The 13761-nt window shown below is 40.1% G+C and overlaps 1 protein-coding gene across 2 annotated transcripts in view; it reads left to right on the forward strand.

Moving 5' to 3' along the window:
* cacna2d4a (calcium channel, voltage-dependent, alpha 2/delta subunit 4a) overlaps positions 1-13604 on the forward strand; it is an 83393-nt gene extending 69789 nt beyond the window's left edge. Inside the window, exons 29-41 of one of the 2 annotated variants that reach the window (XM_061029475.1) lie at positions 138-199; positions 4444-4458; positions 5109-5153; positions 5414-5476; positions 7042-7112; positions 8016-8091; positions 8181-8233; positions 9187-9242; positions 9727-9747; positions 10288-10408; positions 11185-11300; positions 11782-11864; positions 12680-13604. In XM_061029475.1, the coding sequence (XP_060885458.1) occupies positions 138-199; positions 4444-4458; positions 5109-5153; positions 5414-5476; positions 7042-7112; positions 8016-8091; positions 8181-8233; positions 9187-9242; positions 9727-9747; positions 10288-10408; positions 11185-11300; positions 11782-11864; positions 12680-12772 (875 nt within the window). In that variant the 3' untranslated portion in view covers positions 12773-13604. The remainder of the gene's footprint in view (positions 1-137; positions 200-4443; positions 4459-5108; positions 5154-5413; positions 5477-7041; positions 7113-8015; positions 8092-8180; positions 8234-9186; positions 9243-9726; positions 9748-10287; positions 10409-11184; positions 11301-11781; positions 11865-12679) is intronic. The other variant, XM_061029476.1, reaches the window with a different exon arrangement.
* The last annotated feature ends 157 nt before the right edge of the window (positions 13605-13761 follow it).

Raw genomic sequence — 13761 nt, forward strand, 5'->3', positions numbered from 1 at the left:
CTTGTTCCTCCCCCAGCTAATCCTCTCCTCCAACTTCTCATTTTAACTCTACTGGGTTTTTTTCTGTTAAGATAAGATATTTACTGTATTTAATGCATTATCTCTTTCTCTCCCTTCTGTCCCCTCTCTCTCTGCAGCCATCGGTGTTCAGATGACCTTAGCTTTGATGGAGTCCAGATTCTGGGCCATCGCGGCACAGGTATGTACATACAGGATCAAGTGTTCTCCACTTCTTTTTCTACAACTACTGAGACAGATTTTCATCTTCCACTCAGGAATCCTCAATTTAGTTTGAGTTTAATACCTCAATTTCATTTAAAAAGTGACACTGACAAATGATTAAAAAGAAGACTTGTAAATACTACCTTAAGCTGGCCTCCTGCTCAGCTGCCAGCTGTTTACAACTTTCCGCTCTTTAAACAGTGATGAAATAATAAGAAGTTGTGATGAATGTCAGGTACCACTGTGCACTGTTTGTGAATAAAACCCAGTGATTATTGCATTATTGTTTCAGCTTTTCATGTTAGAGTTATACTCATTTGTCTGTACTTTGAATGCCCCCGATAAAACCGATTAAATGAAGCACTGTGCTGGCACTAATGAGAAATGTAGGAAAATGTATGGCTATATTAAGCAATGTTAGTGGAATACAAACAACATAATCATGCTGTTCTGTATTTACTGAAGAATAATGCTTCCCTCTAATTGTTTGGCTTTTCTTCAAAGATTTCCATCCTAATCAGACCTACTATTTTGCATTGAATTGCAGGCTTCAACCAAAAAACAGATTCTTGTGATAGAATACGTTTGGGTTAAATATCCACTGCAATAAAAAACGTGGCTACTTATAAATATACAGGCTGCTTCATGGGTTAAACCTCCTGGGTGTCCAGACACCTCACAGGAAGTCAAGGATTATTAAAGCTTCTTTTTCTCCTCCATGAGTTTGTAATTACAGCACTTACACTTTGTTCATTTCCAAGCTTAACGCAGACTTTTCCATATCACTACACACATTATTAAAGAGCTACTTACCCTGGCCTAAAGATGGAGTCTTAATTTTTGTGTGCTACTCAGATAGTCGATCTGTAATCCTGTCAGCTGAGGAGCATCGCATTGTTTCTATTTCTCCGACACGTTAAAAAAACGACAACATTCAATTCAAGAGAACACGCTTAATTTAGCATAACACCTTTTGTTGTAGCAGGTGTTTGGTCTTCTCCTCCGCTCCCATGGCTGTAAATGACGGCAGCTAAAAGAGCATTAGGGCTACTGGCTTAGCGTTAAATGATGGATAGGTAGCACAGCGAGGCCCAGCAGCTCTGAAATGTGTGTATGTGCGTGCGTGTAGGTGTTTGTGTTTAAGGAGGTTTGAAGAAGAGATCACTGTATATGTGTCTATTTATACTGATGTGTGTCATGTTGACAGGGACCAGATGCATGACCATCTGTGCACAAGTGTGTTGTTATGTCCATATCCATCAGCTAAGAACTCATTAGCATCATTTACTGCAGCTTTGTTACTCACAAAATGAATGCTATTTAAAAAAAAGTCATTCTCATTGTCGTTTATTAATTGCACTTTTACCAACTCTCCTGTCCTGCTTTTACTCTCGTTTTATCTTAATTCTTTCCCCTCAATGCTTTCCTTTTCGTCTGCATCACTCCCTTCTTTTTCCCTTGTCTCTTTCCTCAACCCTCCCTCTTACCCCCAGATATCTTACATAATCATCTTATCCTCCTGTCATGTATTCACTGTCAGGCCTCTTTATTTTGAAGTGTTTCTGTGCACACGCACACTTGCATGCATGCACACTCACGTGTGCATGCATGAGAATGTGCATGAAGGGTTCATGTCTGTGGTCTATTTTTAAGTTTAAGCTCCTTCAGGGGTGGAAGATACTTCACCTATACTGTAAATCCTGAATGAAAAACATATCCTCAGTAGGAGGTATAATACCCAGTAACAGAACATCTTCCTCATAAAAGAGGGCATCATGTTGGCCTAGTTGGTCGACACAGAGGCAGCATTGAGTGAAAGAAAATATCTTGAATTTTAACCTTTGGATCATCCTACATGTTATCTTGGCATTGTGAGCATTTAAAGCTCCTGCATTGTGTTCATTTATGAAAAAGACAGAATTTAATAGTGATGCTTCTATATGACCTACAACAGCAAACAAGATTAGTTACTTTAAAGCTTGTAACCACTGCCACCAGGTAGGTGTCAGAAGATTCTTGATAAGTAGTGGGAATGATTATTTAATTAGAAAAATGTCATTTAAAGAGGAATTCTTACTTCAGTAAACCCTGATCCTGTTTGTGTTTGCACAGCCATAAGGAACTCTTCACAGAGTCCTCATAGACCCTTGGGAGGAGTTACATAAGTGAGGGAAAGCCCAGACCTTACAGCTGCAGTATAAGGCTGACTGCCTTCAAATGAAATGTTATTAGAAGATGAATTATGAATAAGTGAGGGGAGGAAAAAAGCAGGAGCTGCCATCTAATAGGAATCAGTCAGGATGTTATTAGGAAAATGTTCTGACATCACTGTACAGCACACTCTGCTCTTCCTACTGTCGTGTGGGTGTGTGTGTGTGTGTGTGTGTGTGTGTGTGTGTGTGTGTGTGTGTGTGTGTGTGTGTGTGTGTGTGTGCGTGTGTGTGTGTGTCTACATCTATGCTGTTTAAATATGAAGGAATCAAACAAAAATTAACACTGAATACTTCATGGCCTTCCTCCTCTGACACTTGCTGTTACCACTTTGGCTACATTTATAAACCTGCAATTTCACATTCTACATAAAATAAACTGAATCCTGCAGTCAGGAGCCATATGTCTCTCACACTCCATTGCTGCCATTATTTGTCTGACAGCGAGTGCAGATGCATTGAGGAGCTGTGAGGTGATAGTAATGAGAATCAAGAGATGATAGATTTTTTGCCATTCGCATCTTGGCATGCTCTTAATCTCGCTGACAAGACTCAGCTGTTCTTCTTTTCTCTATCATCGTGTGTTTATAACTTGAATACTGTGTCTGTCTTTGTGAGTTCAGTTTTTGAAATATGAAATGAAAATATACAAATCCCAGAGGCGGAAATGATTACGTGTAAGGCCTGCAAACCTGATTATTTATGGCTTTATAACCTTCAGAAATGGAGCAAATTTTTAATCCTGTAATGGGCTGCTTTCTTTTATTTTAGATGCATTTGTGAGCAGACAGCAGGATCATCAGTTGCCCGTGAAAGCATTTTAATTGAGGTTCAGGGACCGGGAGTGATAATTAATACTCTCACATCACCCCGACTTCTCCTGGAGCGCTCAGACGAGACACCTTCATGCAAAAAAAAAAAAAAGGATTCAGGGAGGTGCCTCTAACTTGCTGCCATGGTTGATGTACTAGCTTCGATGTAAAACCTTAAGAGGTTGGACAAAACACAGAAACGTAGCTTATAAGGCTGAACTATAAATCACAATTTCACCATTATTGCAAAGAAGCATTTGCAATAAACACCCTTTCTGGTTTCGGAAACTGCTGGCGTTTTTCCTTAATGCACCTGTCGCTTGGAAATGTTAACTGTTGGCCAAAGTTCTTTTTCTCACTTGCATTAAAACAAAGTTTTCATTGGTTGTTTATTAAGTCCAATAAGGATTGTGACCAGTGACTTTTAATTAGCAGATCTGGCGACTCCATTTGTTTGGCTGGTGTAATTAGCAGAAATTTAAAAAAAAGAATACACAGTGCTATATAATATCGTTTCCCCTCATCCTTTCCGTGCTGTTGGCCAACAACATGGGAGGAAAAGATCATCATTCCTTTTCCATCCACTCCCTGGATAGTAGTTTATTTCAGGAGGCGGGGATGGGTAGCGGGGAGAAAGACTGACACTTTTCTGTAATGGGATCGAAAAGGATGATAGATCGTCTCATTCACACTTGGACACGCTCTGTATAGCTCGACCATGATACCATAAGACATATTGTCCATGGACAACAAATCTGCACATGCAGCAGCCAAAGGATGAGACCATGACATAATGAGGAGAAATGTAAACACTTTGACTCATGACCTTTACAATAAGGAAAGAATATGGGAGGACAACATGTATCTACCTGCAAAGGCTGATTCAAAGTGTATGAATCCTGTTGATCAGAGGAAGCACCAAACACCTTTCTTCAACTTTAGCATGTTTCATGTGATTGCACAAATGATGATCAATCCATCATCTTATTTTGCGTTCTAAAAGAAAAACACTCTGTCGTCCTTTTGTGAATCATCTACTCTCAGAAGATTTATGTCTCAACTGCAATTTAACAGCAATGGAGTGAAACAGTCTATTCAGTGGATTGACCTACACATCATTAACTGAAGTAATGTTCTCTCTCCTCTTTGCTCTCTCCTTTTTTGTGTCCCTCTTCGTTCCTTGTTGCGCGTCTTCTCAGCCAAACGACACAGATGTAAGTATGAATCATTTCCTCATCGCTCTTCTTTTCTTCGCTCAGAGTAAAACTTTCATCCTCGCCGCATGCCGAGCTCCCGTGAAGTCAGCTTCACACATCAGCTGGAACAGATCACACAAACACAAACGCACGCACACACACATGCAAATAGTCCCTGACATGCTGGAATAACACATGCACAAGCTTGCAAACAAGACACTGAGGAACTAATCACAGGTAGATGAAACATATCACAGGCAAAACACCTCCTCACCAACACTGACACGTTTTGTTTTTTTGTTTTTTGTACACTCACACGTACAAAAGCACTTGTCAACACTGACACATATTATTCAAGCATAACACCTCCTCTGGCATAGCATGTGTTCATGCCAAAACATACCCTCCCCTCTCACACTGAAGATATAAACACATAACACTCCAAATCACTTTCACCTGTATTCACAATTAGATGAGGTATTTGCCCTCACTCTTCTTCTTTTTTCTACTTTTATGTTTATTGTCTTTGCATCAAAACACCGATACAATTCCTCGTATGTGTTTAACTTACTTGTGAAACAACCTGATTCTGATCCTGAACATTCAACTCTGCTGTGAGTTGACGGTGAAACAAACGTTATTTTTCTCACCTTTCTATCTTCCTTCAGTGCTCTGATGTAGAATGGGCTTGCCCTTTGCGGTGTGACAGCTATGTAAGTATACTTTCTGTTGGTTTAATATTGCTAAAATTAAATAAACAAGCTTTACTTAAACATATCTTGGTGTTTAAGCTCCTCCAACAGTTGACAAGTTGTTCTTTACTCCTGAAAAACCTTGGAAACAGACTCATTATCGTCTTTTATTTTGAGGCAATTTAGGGATGAAATCATTGCGCTTACTGTTATTTTCTCTGTGGGGGTTTCACACAGTTCCTGTCTAACATAAGTAATTACTTCTCTTGCTCTCATCTCAGGAAATCGAGTGCTACGTGATTGACAATAATGGCTTTGTCCTCATTTCGAAGCAGCGCAATGATGTGAGTGCACACCTTCTTGTTCTTGACTTTATTATATGAGAGACGCCTGTCAATATTCATGAGCCAACAGGAAAAGTACACACTTTAAGGACGGATTGTAAATGTTCATCACCAGTTTATGATTCATATCTACATTTGTATGCCTCGCAATCTCTTAAATTGGATTCATTTTGGAGTCTCTCATTCAGTGAAACGCTGTCAACCAGCAGAGCACACATCCCGTCTGTGACTGTGACAATAAATGATATTTCTGCATTATCTTTGGATTTACTTCATCGTTTGTTGAGATTACTCCCATGGCCAATCTAAAACTTTAAACGTGTACTACAATGCTTGTCTCTTTTTACCCAGCAGCACTGACAAGCTGGTGTCACATTTTAAATTAAATTCCTTTCCCACAGAAACTATCAATCATGAGTGTACGCAGTAAAAATGGTTGTTTGCTTAAGTAGCAAAGCACCATAGATGCTTATGAGACAGCAAGTCCCAGTCTGTGAATATTTGCAGTACAACAAAATGCCACACTGCAGTGATGCTTTGTAGTTTTAGTGCAGCAGTCAAGATTATGTTGAGCTTTTTGTTCTCTTTATATTTTTTACAAATCAATGAAAAGGTCTGGAGGAAAAAGCAGATTACAAATCTCAATGTGTAAAGTGACAGGTTTTAGATTTTATTCCTTTAAGCTATCATGAGTTGACAAAACTTCTTAACAGACATAACACTTTGATGATTGATTATAAAAAGCAACACGTGCGTTTAAACTGGGGTACCTACGATAGGACAGTTGAAGAGAGACAGGAAACGTTGGGAGGAGAGAGTCGGGAATGACATGCAGCAAAGAGCTGAGGTCGGATTCAAACCCACGTCCACTGCCATGAGGACTATAGCCTCTGTACATGGGTCATAAACGCCAGGCGCCCCCTGTTTTCAAGTTCTGAGTGAACTTACGTCTTAACTTTCAGTGTTGAATTCAAATAGTTTGAAAGTTTGGACTACTTATAGATGAGTCTTTGCATGTTTTCTTGCAACATTACGTTAGAGGCAGAACTTCACAAAGTCAGTGTCACTGCATGAATATAACAAACAAGGTATGAGGGGTAAATATACAGGTATATAAACAGGTTTAATATGTACATTTCTTGCCTTTAGTCAGGCTAGCTTACCTACTTTTAGACTTTAGGCTAAGCTAGACTAGCTGGCATTAGCTTCATAAGTATCCAGACATGAAAGTGGAATCATCCTCTTCTTCCTCTTTTTCAACTCTTGTCAAGCATGAATTCCAAAATGTGGAGGTATGCATTCAAAAGCAAATCATGAAGGGGGCATAACAACAGAGTCACATGTGTTAAGAAACGTCACCTCTAAAACAACACAAAAGTGAACACAGCTGGATGAATAATTGATCACACAGTTCAAACTGAGGTGAAAGTGGAAAGGAGGAACACGGGCTGAGGGAAGTCGATATCTGCTCCGTCACCTTATCATCATATTTCATTTAACACGCTCAGCCCTACACATTGCGTCACTGGGGTTTTATTTCTTTTGCCCTTTCTCTTTACCGATAGGCTGGAAGGTTCTTCGGCGAGGTTGACGGATCGGTGATGACAACACTGATCAGAATGGGCATGTTCAAAAGGTAAGGCTCCCATTCGCCTGACTGCTTTGCGGGATAGTTCATTCCTGTAAATCTCTACGACAGACGCTGCAGTCTCCCCACGTTGTGATGCTATGTTTGATGTTATGCATCCTGCTTGTAATACAAGAATTGAACTCCTACATCCTGAATTACATTACATGCTTTCACCATGCTGTATCACAAACAGAAATGATTACTGTTGAGTCTTGTCTTAGGCAGCAGGTTGCAAATGTTTCCTGTTTCCTTTAGGTTCTTATACCCCCAAGCCATGCATTAGTATGCATATACAGACCATAGCCCGAAGGCTGTGCTTTACTGTCATTACAGAGATTCAAAAGCTTTGTTTTTTGTTGCTATGTAGTAGTTGTTCTCTCTACGTGCTGAGGTTAGCTGATGCAGCTTTCTTTGTACATGTGGTTAAGACATTACTGCTTTCCCCCTCTTTCTTCCCCCTCAGTTTCTTTGCATTTTCTTCTCCCTCTTCGAATTTCGCCCGTCTTTTTTGTTTGAAATCTCATGAGTGATGTGCTATTTTTAAAGCGCTAAAAGATTTTGTCACGCTTCATTTGTCACAGGATATTACATAACGGGGTTTAGAGCATGCGTTTACTTCAGGGGGGGACGGTGTGCGTATATGTTTTTGAGCTCCCGAGTGTGGATGCGTCTGTAAATGCTCTTAAGGACTAAACGCAGAGTGAAAAAAAAAAAAAAAAAAACTGCCTCGGCTCCTTCGGAAATGAATTGTAGTGTTGAGATGGTTTTCTCTGTGTTCTTTATTTCCTTGGTAAAGCAATGCATGACTTCACCTGTATAACTCTGTTTGAAGTAGATCTAAAGAAGTCAAGAGTCAATATAAGACATTAAAAAAGTTAAGACCCACCACCTGATTTTGTGTTTCTCCAGGGTGTCATTGTTCGACTACCAGGCCATGTGTAAGATGACCTCACATTCTGTCAGCAGCGCCCGTCCACTTCTCAGTGTATGTACAACATCCTCACTCTATCATAACAACAATGGTCTCCTCAATTCTGCTGTAACTACATTCTGTATTTATATCTGTCTCTTCAGCCTTTCTATGGTTTGGCTTCAGCCCTCAAGTGGTTCCTCTCCAACTTTCTGCTGTAAGTGTTGCTAGGGACAACCAGGAATTCAGGGGAGGGGATTGCTGTTAAAGTTGTCTTAAATGAAACCACTATTCAGAATTGTTTCCTCTTGTATGGCGGTAAATAGCTTGATAGTTGAATCGTTTATTTTCTCTCTTGCTGAAAATTCAATCAAAGATCAGTACCAGGATCGATCAGAAACAATCCATCTTATCACAAACTCTGCGGATAGTGAAGGCTAGGCTAGGCTAACCAAAATCCTCTAAGCAACATCTTTAACCATCCAAAGTTAACGCATGATATCCTGTTCATTTAATTCTATTTGAATTTAGTGTTCATCAATTTCTTTACCTGGGGCTCTAAATGTGTGATATTTATATATAGAAATAGAAGCCATGAAGTCACTGTGCCCATAATTCACAACATGATTTTTACAGTATTTATTTGATTGAACAGTGCGTACATGTTTATTTGTAACATTTAAATGTTGACTTATGGCTGTACTTTGTTGTCTTTGGACACAGCTGTGCTTACAGTTTCTCCATTTCCATTCTTGATGCTAAGTTAAGCTAATTAGCTCCTAGCAATCGCTTAATTAGTACTATACATCCGTGAGAGTTGTCTCAACCTCTTCTCTGACACTTTTTGAAAATGAAAAGTTAATATTTCTGTCGGTGTATTGACCTGTAAAAGCTTCAGATGCTCCAAGCAGCTTCAATAAAAAAGAACGGGCTGGTTATCCAGTTAAGAAAACCAATTACTGCTGAATAAGTTGAGGACCCATTTTAATATTCCCATGACACAACGTTTGGTCCTGGCCCAGTTTTTGAACACTGTGTGCAATCTGCCTGCAATCTGCTGTGGTCTGTTATAATGGCCGACTGATTCACTGCCTCTCTCTCTCTCTCTCTCTCTCTCTCTCTCTCTCTCTCTCTGTCCACTCTCCTCATCTCTCTCTTCTTCTTCACAAGGTTTCTCCTGGAGTTTAATATATGTGGCTACTGGCACACGGATCATTTCGCTGAAGGTGAGCTCCTTGTGACGGATGTGTTGCATGTTAAGGTCAAACTCTCTTTATTAGTTTGACAAATACCCCTTCTTTATGCTAAATGATGTACACGTCTTACATACCCTTTGAATCCTCACAAACTACAGAGCAGATCTGGATCACTGCAATATTTGCATTTCACTAAAATCTAAATATTGACACTAGTTGGATGGTAGGATGTCCAGACTCTCCATTAGTCGTTCACTCGCTCATTTCATTCGCATCAATTCACTGTGTACTCCCGTGAACATGTTACTGTAGAAGTGTTTACTGTGATGTGTGTGAAACATCGATTACCACCCTACAGGTCATTATAGAATAACGACATTGTGTCCTCTGATCCCCTCACCTCTCATCTGCCTCTGCCTCTCCATCGATCACACATTCACCCACCTCATTACACCGCCTGTCAATCATCCACTCTTCCTCCTACTCCATACCATCATCACCATTCTCCATCCAGCAAAGCCATCTTACGGCTTGTGTGAGTACCTGTCCTGTAGTGATTTTTGTTTTGTGAGGGGCGTTGGTTTGAAAACGTATCATTTCTTGTGTTTTTGAGTATACTCTATATAAATTATAATTTGGTGTTATATCAGTAGCTTTCAGTGTGAAAAGGCACAGCTGGCAGGAACTTCAGAACACTAAGTAAGCGTAGTTGCACTAACATAAAGATATTGTAGAGAAAACCAGAGCCCACAACTGGATATTTTAAATTTAGAGAAACCATCTAGCTGTTTTTTTCAGCTTTCAAACCCATCATCGTAACTGTGCACACAGGGACAAAGAATTCCAGTTTCTTTCAGGAACACTAGCTAAAGCACCTCTGGTCATGGTACAAAAAGCCATTAATGGCTGAAGCGTGAACAATTAAATAGAAGCCAGCGTCCTCCTCTCACAAACACTGCCTGCCAGTCACCAACAAAATGCTGCACTTCTACACACACACACACACACACACACACACACACACTCATTCATATTCTCATGCTCCAAAAATGACCTGTATCTATTTCTCTATTAGCCTCAACTCATAAGAAAAGAGGGGACAGCCTGCAGCCGTGTGACACTGAGTACCCCAGCTTTGTCTACGAGCCATCAGTCAAAGAGACCAACAGCATTATTAAGTGTGGACGCTGCCAAAAGTAAGCCCGCTCTTATGCACGCACAAATCTGCACTGCAGTGCTCTCTAAGCCCTCAACCAGTCATATTAAATTGTCCCTCTGAAATCCATTTTCTACGCTTTTGCTCCACTCTGCGTATTTAGAGCAGCGTGTGTTTTTTATAAAGGATCAGGAAGAGGGAAAGGAAGTAGAAAGGAACAGAATTAGATCAGGGCGCATAAGGTTATACAGAAAGTCTGAGAAGCATGTGGAGAGTTACAGAGAGAGAGAGAGAGAGAAAGAGAGAGACAGGAAGAAGAGGGAAATGGAAAGAGAGAGAGATGCGGAGGAGGCAAAATGAGGGGGGAAGAGGAGAAAGACACTGAACCTTCATATCATATGTACTTGTGAGTTTAATAACAGATAAAACGTTAAAGTGGTTATTACAGTGTTTCTGCAACTATATCCTCATAGGTTGTGTGTGAGTGCCCTCTTGAGGCCAATAGAAGTATAACACAGCACTTAGATTTCCTACAATACCACTGCTGGACTAGAATTTGAATTTTTTTTTTAAAGTATTTTACTTAATTAAAAAAACACCATTAAATCTGCAAAATGTGTTGTTATCTCCATAGAAATATTGATTTAAATGATCGTGTGAGACATTTTTTTTCATACTAATATTATTTCTTGAATTATATCGAAGCCCCAAAGTGTAAACATTCTTTATGCCATACGTTACACCAGAGGTTTTCCTTTGTTTGTGGGCTCGTCTTCACACTTTGTCTGTGCGTGTGTGTTTTTGCGTTCTTTTCAGGATGTTTGTGATGCATCAGATACCAGAGACCAACCTGTTGATGTTGGTGGTGCAGGCAGACTGTGACTGCTCCAGACAGTACCCACCCATCACTATGGAGCCCAGGGAGGTCAAATATATCCTTTGGTGCTTTCTTATTCAGGCACTGCCAGTTCATCTTTAGAAATCAGATCACTTTGACAAAGTGATCATACTGCACCATTCTCCTTATAAGACCACAGAGAAACTCCGACTCAGAGCTGCTGAGCATATGCTGGCTTTAAGATTTGGCAGGGGCAGGTTGTATTTTAGCGTATAACTCACTTGCATGGTAGCACTCTCCCAAATTAATTCCATTTTCACTGCAGTTCCTGTACAGTATCTGCAAAGTCGCTGGTTCTTTTTTGCTGATATTGCAGCAAGGACACTTTAATTGTATTTTTTTTCTTATAAAATTGTTCCTCTTGCAACCCTGCTCACCCTGCTCTAGCAAGCTCTGGGGTCTTGTGTGTGCCCCCTGTACATAAAAAAAGTAATTCTTTCACTAGACTTTTGATACTAATATTTGAAAAATGTTCACCTGTCCGCTCCTAATGTTTCTCCTTGACCTCGCTGTACATAATGCCTCTGTAAAGTGTGACAGGATGAGGTCCCAGAAGATTCGAAGGCGCCCCGAGTCATGCCACGCCTATCACGAACAGGTTAGCTTCCTATTGGTTAATCCAGATTAACAATCCTGCAGCCAGTGCAAATCTGCCTTTGACACAATTTGATCAACCAAACAATCAATCCCTATTTGCATAGCACAGATTCATAACGTGTTATTTCAAGACGCTTTCCTAAAAGAGAAGGTCTAGAGCGCCCTCTGTGTTATATAATTTACAGAGGCCCAACATTAATCCACCATGAGCAACACTTAGCATCATTCAGCACAATATCAAGGGCAAGGAAAACTTCCTTTGAACAGGCAGAAAGCTGGAGCAGAACCAGACTCAGGTTGAACAACCTTCTGCTGTGACAGTTTGGGCTTGCAGGAAGAGGAATAGAATGAGACAAACAACAGAAACAACAACAAACATCAACCATTATGATAATGATAACAGACGTAATACCAATGTTAATAGTTGTAGCAGTTGGAGTCAGACGGGTCCAATAATCTAGTGGAGCCTACGAGACACGGCTCATGAACTCCCAGGGAGATAGACTGTATGATTAGTCATTTCAATGGTACATGAAGACTTAAGGTTAGTAACGTGCAGTAACAGTGCATACAGATAGAGAGGGGAGAAATAGTCGCTCAGTGTGCCAAGTCCCAAAATAATGCAGTTACTTTGACATGCTTGTGTACAAAAGCACACCACTTCTTTTTTTTTTTTCCTACGATGGTGGTTATGTGCACCACATAGTTGTATATATGAAAAAGCACTGTTGTAATCAGTCAAGGTTTTACTTTGAGTTGATGTCAGAAGGTGTAAAAACCCAAAAGGGAATCACTGTCTCTGCTTTGTCCCTGCAGGAAAACGCCAATGACTGTGGAGGAGCTTCTGCTATATCCCTCTCTGCCGCACTCTTCCTCACCTGTCTCTCCTTCTCCAAACTTGTCTCTTGATAAAGGACTACGTTGCCGTTTCACCTTTTCTCATTTAAAGGAGGACACCTGGATGGATCAAAGGATGTGTTTGGACACTGGACACCTCAAGTGGATTTTTTTGACTTAAACGTTCCTAATTCTGCACATGTTTGCTCATGACAACCACAAACCAAGTCTCTAATGGCAAACCTTTATTGTGGTTATTGAACTCCTTAAAATTAAAAAAAACTGCAAAGACGGTAAGTCAATGAGCTGTTGTTGCCATGGATACTTTTTCTCCTACACCACTTTGCATCTTAAAACAAGAAGGGACTAAAGAGATGCAGGTGGTAGCTGTGACGAGGAAGGGAAGGGCATTGAAAGAAGGGAACCATGAGTGACAAGATGCAACGAGACAAGAGGAGGGAAATTGCCTCTTGTTTTCCAAATCCCACTGAACTGAACATTGCAGACACACATGCATATTATATATGCAGCTGGCAGCATGCACGCGATGAACCCTGAAAGTTCCTTCTTCAGGCTATTATATCAGCTTCTTTAACACTGAATGAAAGATGGGAGTGAAGGGCTTCAGAAATGTATGGATTGGTGTCACATCAGTGATGCTACTAGAATTGATGTTTCGCCTGGTATTTACAAAAGCTTCGCCACAAATGTCAAAGGGCAGTGGCTCATTGCCAAGAAAGTATTCACAAAGAAGTAAGATTAAAAAAAAAAATCACATGCACGTAAAAATGTTATACAGAGTAGATCATCAAAACATCAGAAGAAGTTAAATAAGGTTGTTTTGTTTTTTTTACTTCTGCTTTGATTAAATCCCAAAATTGTTTGTTTCTGTGACATATCTTTTTTTTTTTTTAAAGTCTGCCTTTCTGTCTTTATCAGCTGTGTCTTTCTCTGTGTTTGTAAACTCTGTGTATTTATGTTTGTCTATTTTGATCGGACTCTTGAAACAGCGACTGGTTGAACCGGTGACCTACAGTCAGCATGGACAACACAATGATGGA

Source organism: Labrus mixtus, chromosome 22, assembly GCF_963584025.1.
Source record: "Labrus mixtus chromosome 22, fLabMix1.1, whole genome shotgun sequence".
Taxonomy (NCBI): Eukaryota; Metazoa; Chordata; class Actinopteri; order Labriformes; family Labridae; genus Labrus; species Labrus mixtus.